The 23,868-nt window shown below is 41.1% G+C and overlaps 1 protein-coding gene and 1 pseudogene across 5 annotated transcripts in view; both read right to left on the bottom strand.

Moving 5' to 3' along the window:
- Positions 1–425: 425 nt before the first annotated feature.
- The window catches only part of NCAPG2 (non-SMC condensin II complex subunit G2), an 86,447-nt gene continuing 63,004 nt past the window's right edge, over positions 426–23,868 (bottom strand). For 4 of the 5 annotated variants that reach the window (XM_032244871.1, XM_032244870.1, XM_032244872.1 and 1 more), the window contains 4 exons: positions 22,861–22,966; positions 21,922–22,022; positions 20,699–20,798; positions 426–837 (listed from right to left, as the gene is read on the bottom strand). In XM_032244871.1, coding sequence (XP_032100762.1) covers positions 786–837; positions 20,699–20,798; positions 21,922–22,022; positions 22,861–22,966 — 359 coding nt within the window. In that variant the 3' untranslated portion in view covers positions 426–785. The remainder of the gene's footprint in view (positions 838–20,698; positions 20,799–21,921; positions 22,023–22,860; positions 22,967–23,868) is intronic. The other variant, XM_032244874.1, reaches the window with a different exon arrangement.
- Positions 8,910–9,534, bottom strand: LOC116528075 (annotated as a pseudogene).

The raw sequence follows: 23,868 nt of genomic DNA, 5'->3' as shown, positions 1-23,868 counted from the left end.
TCCCACAGATGCAACATGAACATTGGACACAAGAGACTGCTGTGGGCCCTGCCCTATGCTCTCCACTGGGGGCGCATGCTGGGATCCCTCCCTGTGCCACAGCACCTCACTCCTGGGCGTAAAGGTGGGTTTTAATACTTTTTTTTAATTTTGGAGACAGAGTCTTGCTCTGTCGCCCAGGCTAGAGTGCAGTGACAAAATCTCAGCTCACTGTAACCTCTGCTTCCTGAGTAGCTGGGATTACAGGCACGCACCACCACACCTAGCTAATTCTGTATTTTTAGTAGAGACAGGGTTTCACCATGTTGTCTGGTCTCGGACTCCTGACCTCAAGTGATCTGCCCGCCTCAGCCTCCCAGTGCTGGGATTACAGGTGTGAGCCACAGTGCCCAGCCCCTAATGCTTTCAAATAAAGTACACAAATGGATGTTGTCATTGCTTTATTACTCATAGTTTCCAAGCAATATTACATATATAAAAGTCATTTTAAAAACAACCAGGTTTGCTAGAAAAGTGTCTTTTTTTTTCTTCGAATCATGGATTTCTACACCATTCATACCTGGAGTCCTTTATATTAAATATATTATTTATGCAGGCACTGGGCAAAAATTGAAGAAGTTTTGAGTTCTCTACTCCACAATCTCCACCCTCCCACACCCCCACAAAAAATCCTACCCTTTCCCTATCGTATGGGCTATTAACAATAAAAACAATAGGAAAATATACAGGCATTTCATTTTGAGTCCTCTTTCCCTACTTTTACATGTCTGGAGAGGTTGGCTTGGTTATGAATTCAAAAGTTCTCCCAGAGTTCTTGATGATGATTCATAGAGAAACCTGAAACACAAATAAAGAAATATTTAGCTACAGAAAAAAGCGACCAAATTATCCAAATGCACATTTTCAAAAATATAATCTAAAAATGGTTTGCAACCAGATGCAGCTAAAAACAAAGTTGAAATAATCTGTAAATGTTTCACTAATTGTTTCTCTTACACAAAATGGAGTCAGAATCCCCACAAGAGTCACAAGACGTGGCACTGAACCACAGGCCTGGGTTGACGGTGGACACCAAGCACTGCCAGGCAATGAAACATGCTCACTGGACAGCGTGCTATGCTGGTGCGGTCTCATATATGAGGATCTAACCCACTGGTCAGATCCACAGCCAATGAGAAACAGGACACGTGCTCTTCCTTTCCAGGATCCACAGTTCTGAGCCTATTTCTCTAACATACGAAAAAAGATAAACAAAAACTATGTGACCTACCAAGATACGCTACCACCATGGCATTTACCTATTACCTCTAATAACCCGAGGGCTTTAGAAATACCTCACTTTCCCACTCCACTGCCCTGCATCCCTGACCCTCAAGGCGAGACTCTTCCTCCTCATCTCCTCCCCAGCCCCACCTAGGTCACAGCTTTGGCTGGGATCACTGAGTACTTTCCTTCCCAGACACTGTCCTCCTTTCCCTGGCAGTTTGCCTACGTTAAGAATCATTATTAGGCAGGTAGCATATCATTGTTCTTTTAAATACACATATTTACAAGTGCATGGCTCACCATGACTTCCCGTTTTCAGTGTCCCATAACTCCCGTGTGGCTCCAGTGCATGCTTGTTTGGTTACAGTGCACTCCTAAGTAGCCTCCTCAGACAGGGAATACACATAAGCTAATCTCTGAATTCCTCCTAGACACGAGTATCTACCTTTCACTCCAAATGATATCTCAGTGAGGTTTCAAACTCTTACTTTGGATACAGATTGCTGTCTACCATGGCCCCCTGTAATGTAAATGTGAGCCACATGTGTCATTTTAAATCTTCCAGTAATCACAATGAAACCTTATCTTAATATATTTTCTTTAACCCAATATATCCAAAATGCTTCAACTGGTAATCAATATAAAATTATTTGTGACATAGTTCACATTCTCTTTTCCAAACTGTCTTCAGAACCTGCAGGCACTTTACATGAGGGCCACACAGCATAGACTCACCAGGTTTAATGTGTTCAGCAGCCACTGTACTGGCCTGCATGAATCTAGAAAAATTTTAAGATTTTCTCTTTATTCCTGAAATTTAGGAATTTTATCCATAATTACTTAGCTTTGACTTTTTTTCATCAATCCAGAATTCAGTGAAAGAAAAAAGAGAATCTGTATTTATTTCTTTAGCTCTGGGGAATTTTTTCCTATCATTGTTGAATCATTGCCTCTCCTTGATATTAGAGGTCTCTCGGATCCTTTCCCCCAAATCTATCTCCATCATCATGAGTATTCATTCACGTCCCTTCAACTTGACCTTTCTGGAATTTGACTATCAATAGGGGCCATCTCTGCAGTGCACCTGTGACACTTTAGCTCTAGAGTGTCCTTTTGGGGCTACAGTTGACTTTTCTTCAAAGACTCTTTTTTTTTTTTATTTGAGACGGAGTTTCACTCATGTTACCCAGGCTGGAGTGCAATGGCGCGATCTCGGCTCACCGCAACCTCCGCCTCCTGGGTTCAGGCAATTCTCCTGCCTCAGCCTCCTGAGTAGCTGGGATTACAGGCACGCACCACCATGCCCAGCTAATTTTTTGTATTTTTAGTAGAGACGGGGTTTCACCATGTTGACCAGGATGGTCTCGATCTCTTGACCTCGTGATCCACCCGCCTCGGCCTCCCAAAGTGCTGGGATTACAGGCTTGAGCCACCGCGCCCGGCCCCCAAAGACTCTTATTACTCACCCACCACCATCACTCTGGAAACTCCTGGGCCACCCTCTGTGTGGTTATTTCTGTCTGTGTTGAACTAGGAGTGAAGGCACAGCTTTGTGGAGGCTGCCATGCAGTGACACAGGAGACTCAGGGTGCCCCACAGCTCCTTCACTCCCAGCCTCTCTGGGCCTCCACTGGGCCTGCTGCCTCAGGGTCTCCTGCCCATTCCCTTAGTTCCCCAGGAGAAAAGAGTACGCTCTCTGCCACACCCCAGGTTCCACCCACCTGTCAGCCCAGCAGCAGTGTAGCCAGAGTCGAGACAGAGGGGAACTATGCCCAGGAAGTCATGAACCCTGCAAAATCTAAAATTAATTTTTTTTTGAGACAGGGTCACGCTCTGTCACCCAGATTGAAGTGCAGTGGTGCAATTACGGTTTGCCGCAGGCTTGACCTCTTGGGCTCAAGCAATCCTTCCAGCTCACCCTCCCAAGTAGCTGGGAGTATGCTGCACACCACCACACCCAGCTGATTTTTTTGTATTTCTTGCAGAGATAGGGTTTCACGATGTTACCCAGGCTGGTCTTGAACACAGCTCACGCAATCTGCCTGCCTCAGCCTCCCAAAGTGTTGGGATTACAGACACCATACCTGGCCTAAAATTAATTTTTAATTACTCAAAAATAATATTGTCTCCCTAAGTGAGCACGATTTAAAAATACTTTAGAGAAAAATATTAGGTTAAAAGTACAGTTAACCCTCACCATCTGTGGGGGATGGGTTCCAAGAACCCCCAGATACTAAAATCCACAGATGTTCAAGTTCCTGATATAAAATGGTGTATTTGCACATAGCCTACACACATCCTCCTGTATGCTTTAAACCATCTCTAGACTACTCACAATACCTAACACAATGTAAATGCTATGGTAAAGTTGTTATACTATATTGTTTAGGGAATAATGACAGGGAAAAGTCTGTTCATATTCAGTACAGATATAACCATCCATTTTTGTCCCAAATATTGTCAAACCATGGTTAGTTGAATTTATGAACATGGAACCCATAAGATACGGAGAGCCAAGTGTTCTCATTTACCAGGCAGTAAATAGCTACTCACATTGACCTAAGTCTAGACTGGCAACAAGAATGACTTCTTTATCGTTCTCCTTTAATAGATAAGCTAACTATTAAGGTAGGCAATGGTAAAGCAAACTGCCCATGACCACATAGCTGAGAAGAGCAGTTTGGGTTTAAACCCAGGTCATTTTTCTCCTGACTACTGGAACACTAAAAAGATATTCTGGCCAGGCCCGGTGGCTCACACCTGTAATCCCAGCACTTTAGGAGGCTGAGGCAGGAAGATCACGAGGTCAGGAGTTCGAGATCAGCCTGGCTGGCCAATATGGTGAAACCCCGTCTCTACTAAAAATACAAAAATTAGTTGGACATACTGGTTCATGCCTGTAATCCCAACACTTTGGGAGGCCAAGGCCGGTGGATCACAAGGTGAGGAGTTCAAGACCACCCTGGTCAAATTGGTGAAACCCGATCTCTACTAAAAAGACAAAAATTAGCCAGGCATGGTGGTGGGCGCCTGTAATCCCAGCTACTCGAGAGGCTGAGGCAGGAGAATTGCTTGACCCGCAAGGTGGAGGTAGCAGTGAGCCGAGATGGTGCAAATGCACTCCAGCCTGTGAGACAGAGCAAGACTCCATCTTAAAAAAAAAAAAAAAAAAAAAAAATATATATATATATATATACATATATATATATTTGTAATAATATATACATTATAATATATATTATTATGTGTATATATTTAAATATGTAAATATATACACATATATTTATAATATGTATTATAAATACATTATTGTGTGTATATATTTGAATATATATAAATTAGCCATATATGTGTGTATATATTTAAATATATGTCTAAATTAGCCAGGCGTGGTGGTGTGTGCTTGTAGTCCCAGCTACTCTGGAGGCTGAAGGAGAAGAACCGCTTGAACTCAGGAAGCAGAGGTTGCAGTGAGCCGAGATGGTGCCACTGCACTCCACCTTGGGTGAAAGAACGAGACTCCGTCTCAAAAAAAAAAAAAAGATATTCCAGCATATTTCAAATTTACTCATTCTTTTATCATCTGGAGAAAGAATTGAACATACTATGTAAAGCAGAGAAATAAAAACTACTAAAGAACAAAATGAAGAAAACAAAACGAAAGAATTTTAAAGTTGGAAGGGACAGTGACAAAAAGCTTAGACAAAAAGCTCCCTGGGCCAGGGTTCTCCTCATATGTAACAAGACACACAAACCAGACAATGCACAAGTCCCCTCAGCACTAAAATCTGTAAAATGCGCCAAACAGGAGGACTCAAAACTTTACCACCTTTCCTTCCGTCTATCTCAGGTTAGGGACATATGTTGGTGATCACAGCCATAAGAAAGGCAGGCAGAATCAATTTTCTGAGAAAAACAGTAAGATTAAAAGACAATGCATGTGTTTATCAAAGGGTGGTTTTTTGTATGAATAGTTTTAAATTATCTATACCAAGTCCATTGGGTATGGATGATAGAAACACATCACTAAATAAGCTATAAAAAGCATCCAGCCCCAAATTCATTTAAAAAAAGAACTGTTGACCAGGCGTGGCGGCTCACACCTGTAATCCCAGCACTTTGGGAGGCCGAGGTGGGCGGATCACGAGGTCAAGAGATCGAGACCATCCTGGCCAACATGGTGAAATCCCGTCCACTAAAAATACAAAAATTAGCTGGGTGTGGTGGCGTGTGCCTGTAGTCCCAGCTACCTGAAAGGCCAAGGCAGGAGAATTGCTTGAACCTGGGAGGCAGAGGTTGCAGTGAGCCAAGATTGCGCCACTGCACTCCAGCCTGGCACCTGGCAAAAGATTGACATTCCATCTCAAAAAAACCAAAACAAAACAAAACAAAAAAGGACTGTTAAAATTAAAGCAAAATAAAATGAATTGATATTCATTTATCAATATTTGATAACAAAAGAGAGGCCACTTTTTCAGGGAATGTTCTTTCCCTTCAAGGTTTAATGTTGGCACCTACATCATTGCGCTATTAAAGCTGCCGGCAAGGAGAGGCACAAGTAATATGGTCAAGTAATTTGCTTGTCATATGATTAGTGGGGAAAATTCATGAGGTAACACAAACCCTAAGAAATACATTATTTATATTTGTAATTTATTTCAAATTACAAATTTATTACTATCTTGATGCTATTTATGAAAGCTACAAATGTAACATACTTGACATTTAAATGCACCAGTGCACTGGCAAATGCATGTTGCTTCTCCTCAGAAAGCGTCCACTTTACAATATGCTATAGGGTAAGGCAATTACAATGCAATGAGATGCCAATTTTTATTTAGCACCCAACAGACCAGCCAACAGAATACTAACCCTGCTGGAGGGAAAACTAGATTAGTCGTTAAGAAAACGTTCACTTTTAAATCAAGCTCCGTTGCCTAAAATATTAATCAGAGCAAGGGGTTCCCAGAGTCCTCAAGATGTTTACTTGCATTAATGTCTCTAGTACAATATTAAATCAGCAATATTTTAAAATATAGTCTTAAATCTTAATTGTTTATCTTCCATTAGATTTATTTTTCTTGTTTCATCAATTTTTCTGTCAGGTTGATTTTTTTTTTTTTTTTAAGACACTGGTTTCTCTACAGTTTGCTTCTTGCATATTTAAGTAAGAAGCCAATATTTCAGAGTCTCTACCTATTTTCTAGGATGTTTCCTTCTCAAAAGGAGGAGCTCTTTTTTTTCATCTGTGTATCAGCTTAGTAGAGAGGATGGCAGGCAGGTGAAGAAATAACAGAGAAACAAAAGGCTGCATCCCCAGTTCTGTTCACGTCCTTTTCCACAGTGCAAGTTCTGAACTTCTCAGGTCTTTTTTTCTCTCATTGCAACTAACACAATTCAAGCAGTTAACCTGAAACTAAGTGTAATTCCTAACAAGAAACCCATGTTCCTCTTCCCTTTCATCCTCAGAATAGTGTACACTCTTCTATATCCGAATAAGCCTTCTTTGGCAACACTGTATCTAAGAAAGAAAAATGCTTGGACTTTTGAGATTGTTACTACATCCTGTGAAAACAATTTAACATTCTTACAGTTGGTAACTCTGGTCGCCTTGTTTAATCTTTGTGTCTGATGAACCACTTACACTGCCACTTATTTTCTGAAATGCACAAGTGCTCCTCTGTCATCCCCAAATCAGACCACTGCCCTAAAAACAAGCTCCTAAAACCAAGTTTGTTGGCTTTCTTCTTAAAATACATAGTTGCAAAGTCTGACCTGATAAAACTAGCATAGTGGACACTCAATCACTTTTAGAATAAAGTACATAATTAAATGCATTTTGTTCACTCAGTCTCTAGGACCCCAAACCCACCTACCTGCTTTAGTGCCTATCACCAGAGTGCTGGAAGAACTGGGGGGAGGGGGAGGTTTCTCCAGGTGACTCTGACAGCACACCAGACAGCTAACCCTACAAGCCCCAACCTGATACGAGCCATACACAGGAGCCTGCAGGACTTGAGAGAGCAGGCTTTCCAGCTCTGGCTCCAACAGCTATCCTAGTACCTCCCCTGGGAAGGCTCCACATCCACCCCCCTACCAGCCACCCACCCAAGTGAGTGGATGTCATCAGGTCCCACAGAAGACTGCTAGCAGTTTCTTCCATGTAGGGAGCCAGGTCTCCCTCTGGGGGTTGGGGCTCCTTCCTTAAGGGCACTCACCTAAGGTTGGAGGTGTTCTCTTCATGTGCTACTCCTATATTCTCTAGAGTTCTCTTTCACTCTCACTAGCCAATAATCCATCATGCCAAGTCCCTATAAAAATCCCTAACATTCAGCCAGGCACAGTGACACACCCCTGTGATACCAGCACTTTGGGAGACCGAGGTGGATGTATCACTTGAGCCCAGGAGTTCAAGACCAGCCTGGCCAACATTGTGAAACTCCATTTCTACTAAAAATACAAAAATTAGCCAGACGTGGTGGCACATACCTGTCGTCCCAGCTACTCGCAAGGCTGAGGTACAAGAATCACTTGAACCCGGGAGGCAAAGGTTGCAGTGAGCCAAGATTGCACCACTGCACTCCAGCCTGGATGACAGAGGGAGATTCTGTCTCAAAATATAACCAACCAAACAAAAAAAATCATTGGCACTGAGCTTTCCCTATCCGAATCACTGTGTAGTTTTGGTCTCCTCCTGGAACCTGACAAAACACACAGAAAAAAACAGTTTTTTGTTTGATTTTGAGACAAGTCTTGCTCTGTTGCCAAGACTGGAGTGCAGTGGTGCAATCTTGACTCACTGCAACATCCGCCTCAAGCGATCCTCCCACCTCAGCTGCCAAGTAGCTGGGACTATAGGCATGTGCCACCACACCTGTCTAATATTTGTATTTTTTGTAGAGATGGGGTCTCGCTGTGTTACTCAAACTGGTCTTGAACCCGAGTTAAAGCAATCCACCCGCCTTAGCCTCCCATAGTGTTGGGATTACAGATGTAAGCTACCATGCCCAGCCAACATTGTTATGAGTACCTGACAAAGTGGACTTTAAGGGAAGCAGCATTACTAATGAGAGACCCTTCATTAAAATAAAAGGGTCAATTCATCAAGAAGATACAGCAATTCTAGACTTATATGCACGAATAACAGCACCATAAAATATATAATGCAAAAATAGTCCTGAATAGGATACTTGGACAAATTCACAAGCATAACGAGAAATTTAACACAAGTATCTGTAGAATAAGTAACAAAAAAATTCAGTAAATACATAGAAAAATCGAGGTAACACAATTAACAAACGTGAACTTTTCAGGTGGCACTCCACCTCTCTAGAACCATTAACAAATGCTATGTGTGAGCCACAGAGGCAGTCTCAAAAGTATGATAAAAAAAAGGATAAAGAAGAAATGGTGCTAAAAGCCACAGTAAACATAAACATCATAGCAAGTATAAAACCACACACTTTGCTGTTTATTTGGACAACGCTCAAAATTATACTGAGGTGTTGGGGTGGGCTGATACCTTCCAACAGGGAGAGAGGGGTCATGTTAAGGAGATGTATTCCTTGATTTAGGTGGTGACTGCATTTTTTTTTCAGATTCAATAACTATCAATATTTATTAGCATACATCAACATACAACATTATTTGAGTTGTTTTTTTTTTTTACCAGTTGTTAAATGACCTTTATTGAAATATTTTCCTTTGTGCTTCTTAACAGCACCACTGTTGATGTCATCTATGATGTCGTGAGGGTGGCGGCCATCAACATTACAGCCCACAGACTGGGCAGTCCCCAGGATCTCTTTAATGGTTCCAGAGTTCTCTGGCTAAAGATCGGTGCCGCATCTGCCAAGCAATGTTGACAATCTCATCGAAAGTGATATTCCCGCTGTGTTTAATGTTTTTCTGTTTCTTTCTGTCTCTTGGTGGTTCCTTAAGGGCTTTGATGATCAGGGCAGAGGCAGAAGGTACCACCTCAATCAGGGCCTGTCTGTTCTGAATGGTCAGTTTCACTGTAATCCTCAGGCCCTTCTAGTCACCCGTTGCCTTGGCAATGTCATCACCAACCTTTTTTGGAGAAAGACCCAGGGGGCCGATCTTGGGGGCAAGTGCAGAAGTGGCACCGACCTCACCCCCAGTGCACCTCAGATATACGAGTTTGGTCTCGTTGGGGTCGAACTTCGGCAGCATGGTGGAGGCGGCTGGTGTCGGATGAACCTGGATTCGGGACGACCGAAGAAAGTTGCACCTCAGCCTCCCGAGTTTTTTTTTTTTTTTTCTACTTTAGATTCTGGGGTACATGTGCAGATCATGCAAGATTGTTGCATAGGTACATTCATGGCAAGGTGTTATGTTGCCACCATCCCCCCCATCACCTATACCTGACATTTCTCCCCACGTTATCCCTCCCCAACCCTCCCTCCCACTATCCCTCCCGTAGCCCCCACAATGGACCCCAGTGTGTGATGCTCCCCTCTTTGCGTGCAAGGGTTCTCATTGTTCAATACCCACCTGTGAGTGAAAACACTGAGTGTTTGATTTTCTGTTCTTGTGTCAGTTTGCTAAGAATGATGGTTTCCAGGTTCATCCATGTCCCTACAAAGGACACAAACTCATCGTTTTTTATGGCTGCATAATATCCCATGGTGTATATGTGCCACATTTTCTTTGTCCAGTCTATCACTGATGGGCATTTGGGTTGGTTCCAGGTCTTTGCTATTGTAAACAGTGCCATGATGAACATGCGTGTGCGTGTGTCTTTATAACGGAATGATTTATAGTCCTTTGGGTATATACCTAGTAATGGGATTGCTGGGTCAAATGGAATTCCCATTTCTAGGTCCCTGAGGAATCATCACACTGTCTTCCACAGTGGTTGAACTAATCACTCCCACCAACAGTGTAAAAGTGATCTTATTGCTCCACATCCTGTCCAGCATCTGCAGTCTCCAGATTTTTTAATGATCGCCATTCTAACTGGTGTGAGGTGGTAACTCAATGTGGTTTTGATTTGCATTTCTCTAATGACCAGTGATGATGAGCATTTTTTCATGTTTGTTGGCTTCATATATGTCTTCTTTTGAAAAATGTCTGTTCATATCCTTTGCCCACTTTTGGATGGATTTGTTTGTTCTTTTCTTGTAAACCTGTTTCTGTTATTTGTAGATTCTGGATATTAGCCATTTGTCAGATGGGTAGATTGCGAAAATTTTTTCCCCATTCTGTTGGTTGCCTGTTTGCTCTAATGACTGTTTCTTTTGCTGTGCAGAAGCTCTGGAGCTTAATTAGATTCCATTTGTCTACTTTGGCTTTTGTTGCCATTGCTTTTGGCGTTTTAGTCATGAAGTCCTTGTCTATGCCTATGTCCTGAATGGTTTTGCCTAGGTTTTCTTCTAGGGTTTTTATGGTGTTAGGTCTTATGTTTAAGTCTTTAATCCATCTGGAGTTAATTTTAGTGTAAGGTGTCAGGAAGGGGTCTACTTTCTGCTTTCTGCACATTCCTAACCAATTTTCCCAACACCATTTATTAAACAGGTGATCCTTTCCCTACTGCTTGTTTTTGTCAGGTTTGTCAAAGATTTGATGGTTGTAGATGTGTGGTGTTGCTCCAGAGACCTCTGTTCTGTTCCATAGGTCTATGTCTGTGTTTTGATACCAGTACCATGCTGTTTTGATTACTGTTGCCTTGTAGTATAGCTTGAAGTCCAGCAGCGTGATGCTGCCAGCTTTGTTTTTTTTGCTTAGGATTGTCTTGGCTATGTGGGCTCTTTTTTGGTTCCGTATGAAGTTTAAAGTGGTTTTTTCCAGTTCTGTGAAGAAGGTCATTGGTAGTTTGATGCGGATAGCGTTAAACCTATAAATTGCTTTGGGCAGTATGGCCATTTTCACAATATTGATTCTTCCTAACCATGAGCATGGAATGTTTTTCCATCTGTTTATGTCTTCTCTTATTTCCTTGAGCAGTGGCTTGTAGTTCTCCTTGAAGAGGTCCTTTACCTCCTTTGTTAGTTGTATTCCTAGGTATTTTATTCTTTTTGTAGCAATTGTGAATGGGAGTTCGCTCTTGATTTGGCTGTTTGTCTGTTACTGGTGCATAGGAATGCTTGTGATTTCTGCACATTGATTTTCTATCCTGAGCCTTTGCTGAAGTTGCCTATCAGCTTAAGGAGAGTTTGGGCTGAGGCAATGGGGTCTTCTAGATATACAATCATGTCATCTGCAAAAAGAGACAATTTGACTTCCTCCTTTCCTAATTGAATACCCTTTATTTCTTTTTCCTGCCTGATTGCTCTGGCTAACACTTCCAATACCATATTGAATAGGAGTGGAGAGAGAGGGCATCCTTGTCTAGTGCCAGATTTCAAAGGAAATGCTTTCAGTTTTTGCCCATTCAGTATGATATTGGCTGTGGGTTTGTCATAAATAGCTTTTATTATTTTGTGATAGGTTCTGTCGACACCTAGTTTATTGAGAGTTTTTAGCATTAAGGGCTATTGTTGAATTTTGTCAAAGGCCTTCTCTGCATCTATTGTGATAATCATGTGGTTTTTGTCTTTGGTTCTGTTTATGTGGTGGATTATGTATATAGACTTGTGTATGTTGAACCAGCCTTGCATCCCCGGGATGAAGCCTACTTGATGGTGATGGATAAGCTTTTTGATGTGCTTTTGCAATCAGTTTGCCAGTATTTTATTGAATATTTTTGCATCTATGTTCATCATGGAGATTGGCCCGAAGTTTTCTTTTTTTGTTGAGTCCTGATACCGGGTTTTGGTATCAGGATGATGTTGGTCTCATAAAATGAGCTGCGGAGGATTCCCTCTTTTTGTATTGTTTGGCACAGTTTCAGAATGATTGGTACCAGCTCCTCTTTGTACATATGGTAGAATTCGGCTGTGAACCCATCTGGACCTGGACTTTTTTTGGTTGGTAAGCTGTTAATTGCTGCCTCAACTTCAGCCCTTGTTATTGGTCTAGTCAGGGTTTCAACTTCTTCCTGGTTTGGTTTTGGTAGGGTGCATCCAGGTTTACTGGTTTATGTGCATAGAGTTGTTTGTAGTAATCTCTGATGGTAGTTTGTATTTCTGGGGGTAGTGATATCCCATTTATCGTTTTTAATTGCATCTATTTGATTCTTCTCTCTTTTTTTAAATTAATCTGGCTAGTGGTCTATTTTATTGATCTTTTCAAAAAACTAGCTCCTGGGTTTTTTGTGTCTCTATCTCCTTCATTTCTGCTCTGATCTTAGTTATTTCTTGTCTTCTGCTAGGTTTTGAGTTTTTTTGATCTTGCTCCTCTACCTCTTTCAATTCTGACAATAGGGTGTCAATTTTAGATCTTTCCTCATTTCTCACGTGGCATTTATTGCTATAAATTTCCCTCTAGACACTGCTTTAAATGTGTCCCAGATATTCTGGTACGTTGTGTCCTCGTTCTCATTGATTTCGAAGAACATCTTTATTTCTGCCTTCATTTCATTGTTTATCCAGTTAACATTCAGGAGCCAGTTGTTCAGTTTCCATGAAGTTGTGCTGTTTTGAGTTAGCTTCTTAAACCTGAGATCTAATTTGATTGTACTGTGGTCTGGGAGACTGTTTGTTATGATTTCTGTTTTTTTGCATTTGCTGAGGAGTGATTTACTTCCAATTATGTGGTCAATTTTAAAGTAAGTGTGATGTGGTGCTGAGAAGAATATATCTTCTATGGCTGTGGGGTGGAGAGTTCTGTAGATGTCTATTAGGTCTACTTGTTCCAGTTCTGCGTTCGAGTCCTGTATATCCTTGTTGATTTTCTGTCTCATTGATCTGCATAATGTTGACAGTGGAGTGTTAATGTCTCCCACAATTATTGTATGGGAGTCTAAGTCTCTTTGTAGTCATTAAGAACTTGCTTTTTGTATCTGGGCACTCCTGTATTGGGTGCATATATATTTAGGATAGTTAGCTCTTCTTGTTGTATTGATCCTTTCAACATTATGTAGTGTCCTTCTTTGCCTCTTCTGATCTTGGTTGGTTTAAAGTCGATTTTATCAGAGACTAAAATTGCAACCCCTACTTTTTTTTTGCTCTCCATTTGCCTGGTAGATCTTCTTCAATCCCTTTATTTTGAGTCTATGTTTGTCTTTGCACATGAGATGGGTCTCCTGAATATAGCACACCAATGGGTTTTGACTTTTTACCTAGTTTGCCAGTCTGTGTCTTTTGATTGGGGCATTTAGGCCATTTACATTTAACGTTAATATTGTTATGTGTGAATTTGATCCTGCCATTTTGTTACTGGTTGTTTGTTTTGCCCGTTGGTCAACGCGGTTTCCTCTTTGCGTCGTTGGTCTTTACCATTTGGTTCATTTGTGCAGTGGCTGGTACTGGATTTTTTTTTCTGTGTTTAGTGCTTCCTTCAGGAGCTCTTGTAGGGCAGGTTGGGTGGCGACGAAATCTCTCAGTAATTGCTTGTTCGTAAAGGATTTTATTTCTACTTCACTTATGAAGCTTAGTTTGACTGGATATGAGATTCTGGGTTGAATACTTTCTTTAAGGTCCCCACTCTCTTCTGCCTTGTAGGGTTTCTGCAGAGAGATCCGCTGTGAGTTTGATGGGCTTTTCTTTGTGGGTGACCTGAACTTTCCCTCTGGCTGCCCTTAGCATGTTTTCCTTCATTTCAACCCTGGTGAATCTGATGATTATGTGCCTTGGGGTTGCTCTTATTGAGGAGTATCTCTGTGGTGTTCTTTGTATTTCCTGTATTTGAATGTTGGCCTGCTTTGCTAGGTTGGGGAAATTCTCCTGGATAATATTTTGAAGAGTGTTTTCCAGCATGGATTCATTTTCCCCGTCCTCTTCAGGTACACTGATCAAGTGCTGATTAGGTCTTTTCACATAATCCCATATTTCTTGGAGGCTTTGGTCACTTTCTTTTCACTCTTTTTTCTCTTTTCTTGCCTTCTCTTTTTATTTCATTGAGTTGATCTTTGATCTCTGATATCCTTTCTTCTGCTTGATCGATTCGGCTACTGAAATTTGTATATGCTTCACAAAGTTCTCGTGCTGTGTTTTTCAGCTCCATGAAGTTATTTATGTTCTTCTCTAGGCTGGTTATTCTAGTTAGCATTTCTAGTAAGCATTCCAATCTTTTATCAAGGTTCTTAGTTTCTTCGCATTGGGTTAAAACATGTTCTTTTAGCTCAGAGAAGTTTGTTATTACCTATCTTCTGAAGCCTGCTTCTGTCAGTTCATCAAAATCATTTTCTGACCTGTTTTGTTGCCATGTCTCACTTTGTCACCCAGGCTGGAATGTAGTAGTAGTGTGATCTCAGCTCACTGCAGCCTCAAACTTCTGGGCTCAAGCAATCCTCCCATCTCAGCCTCTTGAGTAGCTGGGACCACAGGTGTGCACCACCATTCCCAGCTATTTTTTGTAGAGACAGGGTTTCGCTGCTTTGCCCAGGCTGATTGCGAACTCCTAGACTCAAGCAATCCACCTGCCTTGGCCTCCCAAAGTGCTGGGATAACAGATGTAAGCCACCACACCTGGCCTGTAACTTCATTTTATGACAACTAATTCAGTGGTATGCATTATTTACATTCTTTTCATATGTATATTTCAATAAGTAACTTCTATTTTATTAAAATTAATAAACAATGAAAGAATAAACACAAGCCACTTTATGTTAATGAATTTAAAAATCTAGATCAATGCAAGAAATTATAAATTACCAAAATTTATTCAGGCAGTAATAGAAAATCAGACCCAACTAATAACATAAAAAAATAGGGAAAAGTCATCCCAGAATTCTGGGAGGTATATTCTTCCACAGCCTCAGATGTAATTAAACTATTCCATAACATTGAAAAGGGAGAAGTTACCAACTAATGCTGAGAGCAAAACTGATAAAGGTCCTACTAAAAATAAATAAATAAATAAATAACTACAAACCAAAATAACAAACAATCCTATAATCTTACTTGAAACCTAATGCAAACATTTTTAAATAAAATATTAGCAAACAGAATTCCAAAATGCAGCTGTTTTGATAGAACAAAATATCCAAGAACTGTGAAACAACTGTAAAAGGTATTAATATGCGCAGTAAGAATTTCAGAAGACAGAAAGGCACAGAAGAAAGATTTCATACAATAATAACTGAGAATTTATCCAGGGAGCTCAGAGAATACTGAATAGAATAAATGCCAAGAAAAAAAAAAAAAACTATACCTAGGCATATCATATTCAACCTACAGAAAATCAAACAAAGAAAAAGTATTGAAAGAACCTAGATGGGGAAAAAGACACCTTATCTACTAAGGAGCACAAAAGAATTATATCATACTTCTCAGATACCACACGAGCCAAGAAGAGAGTACAGGAAAATGTTTAATCCCAGCACTCTGGGAGGCTGAGGTGAAAAGATCACTGGAGATCAGGAGTTCAAGACTAGCCTGGGCAACGTGGTGAAACCCCATCTCCACTAAAAATACAAAAATTAGCTAGGTGCGGTGGCAATGTGCCTATAATCCCAGCTACTAGGGAGGTTGAGGCACAAGAATCGTTTGAACCCAGGGGGCAGAGGTTGCAGTGAGCCGAGATCACACCATGGCAATCCACCCTGGACAACAGAGCAAGACTCTGTCTCAAAAAATAATAATAATTAAATAAAGTACAGAAAGAAAAAAATTCACCAACCTAGAATTATAAACTATACAACATTATCCCTGCAAAGAAATAAAGGAGAAATAAAAGACTCTCTGAAAAAACAAAATTGAAGAGAATTCGTTGCCAGTAGACATCCCTTGAAAGAAGCAATAAAAGTTCTCTGGAGGCAAGGAAAAGAATATAGGTCAGGTTTTTGGATCAATACAAAGGAAAGAAAAGCATCAAAGAAGGAATAAGTGAAGGTAAATAAAATCTTTTTTAAATTCTTAAATGACTTAAGACATAGTTTGCTCAAAATAATAATAGCAAGAACATATTCAATTATGTATGCTTATGTCTGCTTATACCTAAGTAAGATAAATGACTGCAATAATACAAGGGACAGGAGGAAAGGATTAGGATTATTTCGCAGGGTACTCACAGTACCTGCAAAGGGATATAGTGTCATCTCAAAGTAATATTGGATTAGTTATAAATGAAAATTCCAACTCTAAAGCATCCACTAAGAAAGATAAAAGAATAAAAACTAAAAAGTATAGCTGATATGCTAGGAAAGAAAACAAGCATCAAAAATGTTTAGTTAAAACCACAAAAGACAGAAAAGAGTGCAAGATGGAAAGAGGAACCAATTACAAGGGCAACAAATAGAAGACAATAACAAATACAGTGGATATAATCCAACTACATCAATAATCACTTTGAATATGGTATAAATGCACCAATTTTAAGACAGATTGTTAGAAAAAAATTTAAAAACCACACCATTTACATACTGTCTATCAGAAACCCACTTTAAATATAAAGACACATATAGATTAAATTGGCTGAGTCTGGTGGTGTGTGCCTGCAGTCCTAGCCAATTGGGAGACTGAGGCAGAAGGATAGATTGAGCCGAGGAGTCCAGGATTAGAGCCCCGCCTAGGCAATATAGTGAGTCCCCATATCTTAAAAAAAGAAAAAAAGGAAAGAAAAGAAAAAGAAAATGAATGGAAAAAGACATACTATGCTTACTCTAATCAAAACAAAGGAGGAGGGGTAGTATTAAGTTCAGATAGGGCAGAAGTCACAGTAAGAAGAATTATCAGAGATAAAGAAGAGCATTATATAATGAAAAGATGTTAACAATCATCAATGTGTGGGCTTAACAACAGAGCATCAAACTAAATGAGGCAAAAAGTGACAGAACTGCAAAGAGTAAAAGATGAGTCAATTATTATGGTTGGAGACTATAACACCCTCTATCAGATCCAACAGGTAGAAAATTAGGAAGGCCACAGTCCCACCCAACAACACTGTCAATCAATTGGATATGATGGACATCTACAGACTTGTGGTTAACACCCCCCCGCCCTGGGCACCGAGGAAGGACAACTGTCTGGACCCCAGGCACAATTAGTACCTGAAGAATATCTTAGTTTATAGTGTTATTACTCAGCTATTTCTTTTATATAATCCCTTATATATAATCATATATTAGTCTACAGAATTAGTGCCTGAAGTATAACTTACTTCTTACATATATCTAGCTTATACAATCATACTTAATACTTATATCTAGCATACTTAGTTCTATATAATCTTTCTATATAATCATATAGGTATTGTAGTCGGAGTTGTACTGACACATTTAGTGCTGATTTATGATAACCATATAGTAGTGTGTAGTAGGAAGAATGCCCAGAGCAGTCACAGAACAGAAGCAGTACATGGGAAAACAGCAAGACCAGGACAAGAACCAGAGACCCAGCGGTGGCGTCCCTGCCTGAAAGGGCATACACTGTATGGCAGGCTTGGAGCAAGAGCCTCTCCTCCTGATAGAGGAGCTGTAGTACCTTGCATCCAGTTCCTGTGGAAAGTCGGCCTCAGGCCTGAGATCCCGCAAATAACCGAGGGAGAAGAACCCCTCTGGTGTGAGCAGTCACGGTGGCTGTACACCCTGTCAGTCTTTTCTCCCTTCTGTGCTAGCTCAAATCATCCTCCCTTAAATATCTTAAGAGAAGAGCACAAGTCTGTCAGTTCCCACTGCATTGGCTTACAGTATCCTTCTATTAGAAATCCTTTGAAGTCTCCAGCCCCCAGATAAGAAGTGTTGTGCACAACACCTGTTGCACACAGCCCACCTCCTTGCCTCGGTGACCTAATGGGGGTGGACCCCTTTTCTGTACACGACCCTATACTACTGCATGGCACGGCCCTCTACTGCACACAGCCCACCTCTCTGCCCAGGTGACATAAGAGGGCGGCCCCCTCGCTTGTGACTCATGTGATTATGTATGCCCTATCACTAAGCCTATAGATGATGACCTCACGCATGACCCTGCCCCCTGCTTGTGCCTAATAAATACAGATGTTTCTGAGCATTTGGGGCTCTCGCCGATCTCCGCTCACAGGTGGCATGGCCCCCCGAGTCCAGATGCTCTTCACCAGTTCTTCAGTGTCCTGTCTCTTTACTTCTCAGATCCTGAACCTCAGCATAGCATAAGGAACACGCCACAACCCAGTGGGGCCCAAGAGCTCTACACAGAGTATTTCATCCAACAGCTGTAGACTACACATTCTTCTCATGCTCACATGGAACACTCACCAACAGAGAACACATTCTGAGCCATAAAACACACCTCCACAAATTTAAAAGAATAGAAGTAATACAATGTCTGCTCTCAGGCTACAATGGAATTAAAACAAATCAGTAACAGAAGGCTGGAAAAATCCTCAAACACTTGGAGATTAAACAATACAACTAAATAGGTCAAAGAGTAAATCACAAGAGAAACTGAAAAATATTTTGAACTAAATAAAAGTGACAGCACAGTTTATCGAAAATATGTGGGATGAATAAGATGAAAGCAAGAATGATGGAAAGGCCAGGCACGGTGGCTCACACCAGTAATCTCAGAACTTTGGGAGGCCGCAGGAGGATTGTTTGAGCCCAGGAGTTCAAGTCCAGCTGGGCCAAACATACTGAGAGCCCGCCTCCGCAAAAAAAAAAAATTTTTTTAATTAGCTGTGCATAGCGGCACACTTCTGCAGTTCCAACTACTTGAAAGGCTGAGGTGGAAGGCCTGCCTGAGCCTGGGAGGCTAAAGCCACAGTGAGCTGTGAACATGCCACTATACTCCAGCCGGGGCGACAAGAGCAAGAACCCATCTCAAAACCAGAAAACAAAAAAGGACAAAAAGAGAAATAGAAAAAAAAAATTTTTTTTAATGTGGGATCAAGCGGTGCTTGGAAGAAAATTTATAGCACTGAAAGTACATATTAGAAAAGAAGAAAAATCTAAAAATCAATCATCTAAACATTCACCTTAGGAAAACAGAAAAAGGGCAAATTAAATCCTAAGAAAAAAGACAGAAACAATAAATTCTAGAGCAGAAATCAATATACTTGAAAATAAAAAATCAACAAAGAAAAATAAATGAAACCAAAAGCTAGTTCTCCGAAAATATCAATAAAAATTGATGAACCTCTGGCCAGGCTAACTGAACTCTTCAGCTTCCAGAGTAGCTGGGATTACAGAAGCATGCCACCATGCCCAGCTAATTTGTGTATTTTTATTTTGTATTTTCATTTACTTATTATTTTCGAGACGGAGCCTTGCTCTGTTGCCCAGGCTAGATTGCAGTGGCGCAATCTCAGCTCACTGCAACCTCCACCTCCTGAGTTCAAGCAATTCTCCTGCTTCAGCCTCCCAAGTAGCTGGGGTAACAGGTGCCTGTCACCACACCTGGCTAATTATTATATTTTTAGTAGAGACGGGGGTTTCACCATGTTGGCCAGGCTGGTCTCGAACTCCTGGCCTCATGAGATCCACTCTCCTTGCCCTCCCAAAATGCTGGGATTACAGGCATGAGCCACCATGCCTGTTCTAATTTTTGTATTTTTAGTAGCAATGGGGTTTTACCAGGTTGGTCTTGAAGTACTGGATTACAGGCATGAGCCACCACACCCAGCCTACAAACCAAATTTTCTCGTAAAGTGAGCATTAAGAGTATTATGTCTATAGAACATGTCGACAGTCTATAAAAAGCCATACTTTGGAAGTTTATTCACGAATTAGCAGTTTCGGATTTGGAAAACCTTTCTCCAGAAGAAGTAGCTATGGAGAGTGGTTTGTTTTCCAGGCAAAGCTGAATTTCCTAGTGCAGAGCTTTACAACGGTTCACCTATTTATCATAAAATAGCAACAAAACATTCTTTGTGGTTGATCTAAACGTGAAACATAATTCAAAACACAGTCCATAGCAGAATGCAGAGCATACCAAACAGCACACAGCAGCAAAAACACCCAGCTGGAAAGCAGCCATACGAACACACTGGTAGCCTGCAGGCTGTGCACAGCAATGGGCTGCCCAGCAAGGGGGAAACTACACACATCTCAGAGGCTCTGAAGGGACCGCCCAACCCCATGTGGGTATTTGTCTGGTAGGTATCTATTCTTGGGAAATGCCCATGGTTTCCATAATGCAGCAACCACCAAAAATAATGTGTGATTTTAAAACCAAGTAAAATAAGCTTGTATGCCCTCGATTTTCTACAATGTCAATTGCAAAACTGTAGAATTTTGCAAATGACAGTTTTGTTTTGTTTTTGAAGACACGATTAGTAAGTAAATTAAACATAAGCTAAAGGTCATTGCCAACAGAAATGTTTCTCTCCTTAGAGTCCCCAGTCTCCTAACCACCTGGCTATAGGCAGCAGAAATGAAAACACAACCTCAAGCAGACCCAAAGAACAATGAGCAGTTTTAGATGATTGCATTTGGTGAATATGTCTGCTTTACCTTTCAATGCTATCCTCTTCCAAAGTAATTTCCATGAACGTCTTTAGTTTTCTGTGAACAGTGGCTGCAACCTCCTTCACTTTTGAGCTTTTATGTTTACCTGGGAAAATTATATTAAAGACAGAAAATATTTTAACATCACTACACAAAGACAAACACTCTGCTACATACGTGGTACAACTTCCCTAAGCTGAGCCTCCCTATCCTTCCCTTTGAGGTAACCTAATACTGACCTGTGGAATAGTAATTCTCTATTACTAGGGATGTTGTAAAGAGCAAACAAACGTTTACTGGGAAGAAGAGTTCAAATGGACCTCACTCCATGAAGCCACTAGAGGAAGCCTTATGCCCATGCCAGCAAACCAATCCTGTTTCAGAGTCCTTCCCTTGTTTAAATATTGCAGGTATTTAAGGATGTATTAAAGGCAGGGCCCCGGCAGCATCCAACATACATCCTTAACATCCTCCTGGGGAGGTTCTCCATGCAGGGGGAGTCCCTTAGGGAAGTCTTTCTTATGCCCAACCTGGACAAACTAGGTAAGAAGTATTCTTACCAATCTGCAGATATCCTATGCATTTAGACTTATGGGGAGAGCTTCTTTTAATAGCAGCACTTCCTATCTACAATGTATCACCTTTGAAAATAATTTCAACATTAGTAAAACTGAGCAAATAATACAGAAAGGTAAAGGTGTCACCGTGCAGGAACGTCACCATATTTTACATTGAGCTAAGCATGGTGTATATATCTCCAATTATTTCTCCAGTACTATATGAACTGGTTAGAATATTCAGACTAGGCAAGGCTAAGGCTTAGGAGAAACAGTAGCTAGATCAGATATTAACACCAAAACATCCATCGTCAACCAAAATAAATTCAGATTCTAAGATACAGGTAATACATCAGATCAATGGAAATTCAATGCTGAGGCACAGAAAGGAATACTTAATGGGTCCAGGGGTCAAAAGGTGAAAGTGAACAGGACCTGCACCACTGAAGCGTGAGCAAGTTGATATAAAAACAGATGCAGAGTGGGCTAAGGAGAGGAAGCCCAGGTGGAGAGCACTGTGTCCAGCACATGAGAAGGCAGAGAGTGGAAAGGCTGGGGGATGCCTGAGCTGGCCAGGAGTGGCCGAGTGCAGGGGCTGATCCCCAACACCCCATGACAGCACATGTGAGGTGCACCAGCCACCTTCCAGTTGACGGGCGAAATGTAACCAACCTGCATTAATAACCAGAATAATATGCACAGCAGCTGTGAGGCACACAATGCCTTCAATATCATCAGAAGCCACACATGCCTTTAACTCATCCAAAAATGATCTGCGAATAAATCAACAAACATCAAAATTACTGTATCATACAGGCCTTAATACTTTATAGCAAAACAAGTATAGCCAAGGTTCAACCACAACCACCAACTCCAGTTTGCAGGGGACATGGGAAGCTGACTGAACTTGCCCCATGCTTTTCATGGAGAGTGTGCCAGATTGTACAGCCAGACATTAAAACCAGAGGATGCTGCTGGGAACAGGGATGCTGTGCTGAGTGAAAGGCTACTCTGTATACCCTCAATGCACAGAAAAAAGATGTAATTATGTGGTTGAAAGATGACTCATAGGTGCTAAAGATGGTGCTTTTAAAAGTTTTCATTGAATGTGTCTGCTATTAAAATTCGACAGGTACCAGACATCTGCAAAGCAGTTCTCTCTGTAACCTGTCAACCCTGCATGCGACACAGCAAACCCTGCAACTCTCATCAAGTGACATATGGACTGGAAAATGAGTAGCAGCTGCGTGTTCAATGAAAATGGCACCGGTATTTAACCTTGTCAAGTGTTTTGAAAGCACACTTGGTAAGAAGTATTTTACTAAACATTAACATTCTATGTCCTCCCTTAACAGAATTTTAGTTATGAGAAGCATAACTAACCAGAGACTATTTAGATGAATATTCCTTACAGAAAGTTAGAATTTTTCTTTGTGCAAGTTTAATGTAAATATTTCTAATTACTGATAAAATGGAGAGAAAATTTTATGAAACATTTTCTCACAGTAAAAAATGTAGCTTTAAAACTTGAGAGTAAAAGGAACAGAAAGAATGCTGCTGGAGCTTACAGCTGTGATGAGCGTTTCAGGGCAGTAAACAGAAATTGATTACCTGACCACATTCGAAGACTTTATTATTATTCCTATTAAACACCTTGAAAACGGTGGAAGATCAGAAAGATGCTCTGGAGGGGTAAGCTCTTCTATGTCAGAACCCTAAAAGAGTCCCAAATAAGCAAGGTGTGAACAGAGACTAGGCTACTCACTTGCAAATTACATTGCTTTGGGTTTTCTTCAACACCTAAGAAACACTTTGCAGAAATTCAAAACAATTACTTTTGATAACTGCTCAAATGCCTACAGTAATTATGAATAATCTGTTATAAACGTAAGCGTGTTGGGCGTGGTGGGTTCACACCTGCAATCCCAGCGCTCTGGGAGGCTGAGGCAAGAGGACTACTTGAGGCCAGGAGTTTGAGATCAGGCCAGGAATTTGAGATCAGCCCAACAACATGGGAAGATCCTGCCTCTATAACAAAATTTTTAAATTAGCCGGGCATGGTGGCACACACCTATAGTCCCAGCTACTTGGGAGACTGAGGCAGGAGGATCACTTCAGCCCAGGAATTTGAGGCTTTAATGAGCCATGTGCCACGGCACTCCAGCCTGGGTGACAGAGTGAGATCCTGTCTCAATATGAAAAAAAAAAATTAAAAAAATAAAAAGATAAACGAAGATGCTTGTTCAATGAGACAAAAATAAAGAAAAACAGACCTGTCACTCAATGAGCCTTTTGTCAAAGAGTCTTTTTTTTTTTTTTTTAAGACTTGAGTTTTGGCCGGGCGCGGTGGCTCAAGACTGTAATCCCAGCACTTTGGGAGGCCGAGGCGGGTGGATCACGAGGTCAAGAGATCGAGACCATCCTGGTCAACACGGTGAAACCCCGTCTCTACTAAAAATACAAAAAAATCAGCTGGGCATGGTGGCACGTGCCTGTAATCCCAGCTACTCGGGAGGTGAGGCAGGAGAATTGCCTGAACCCAGGAGGCGGAGGCTGCGGTGAGCCGAGATGGCGCCATTGCACTCCAGCCCGGGTAACAAGAGCGAAACTCTGTCTCAA

Source organism: Sapajus apella, unplaced genomic scaffold, assembly GCF_009761245.1.
Source record: "Sapajus apella isolate SASKATOON/1434 unplaced genomic scaffold, GSC_monkey_1.0 scaffold56, whole genome shotgun sequence".
Classification (NCBI taxonomy): Eukaryota; Metazoa; Chordata; class Mammalia; order Primates; family Cebidae; genus Sapajus; species Sapajus apella.
This window is presented reverse-complemented; position numbering and strand designations above follow the sequence as displayed.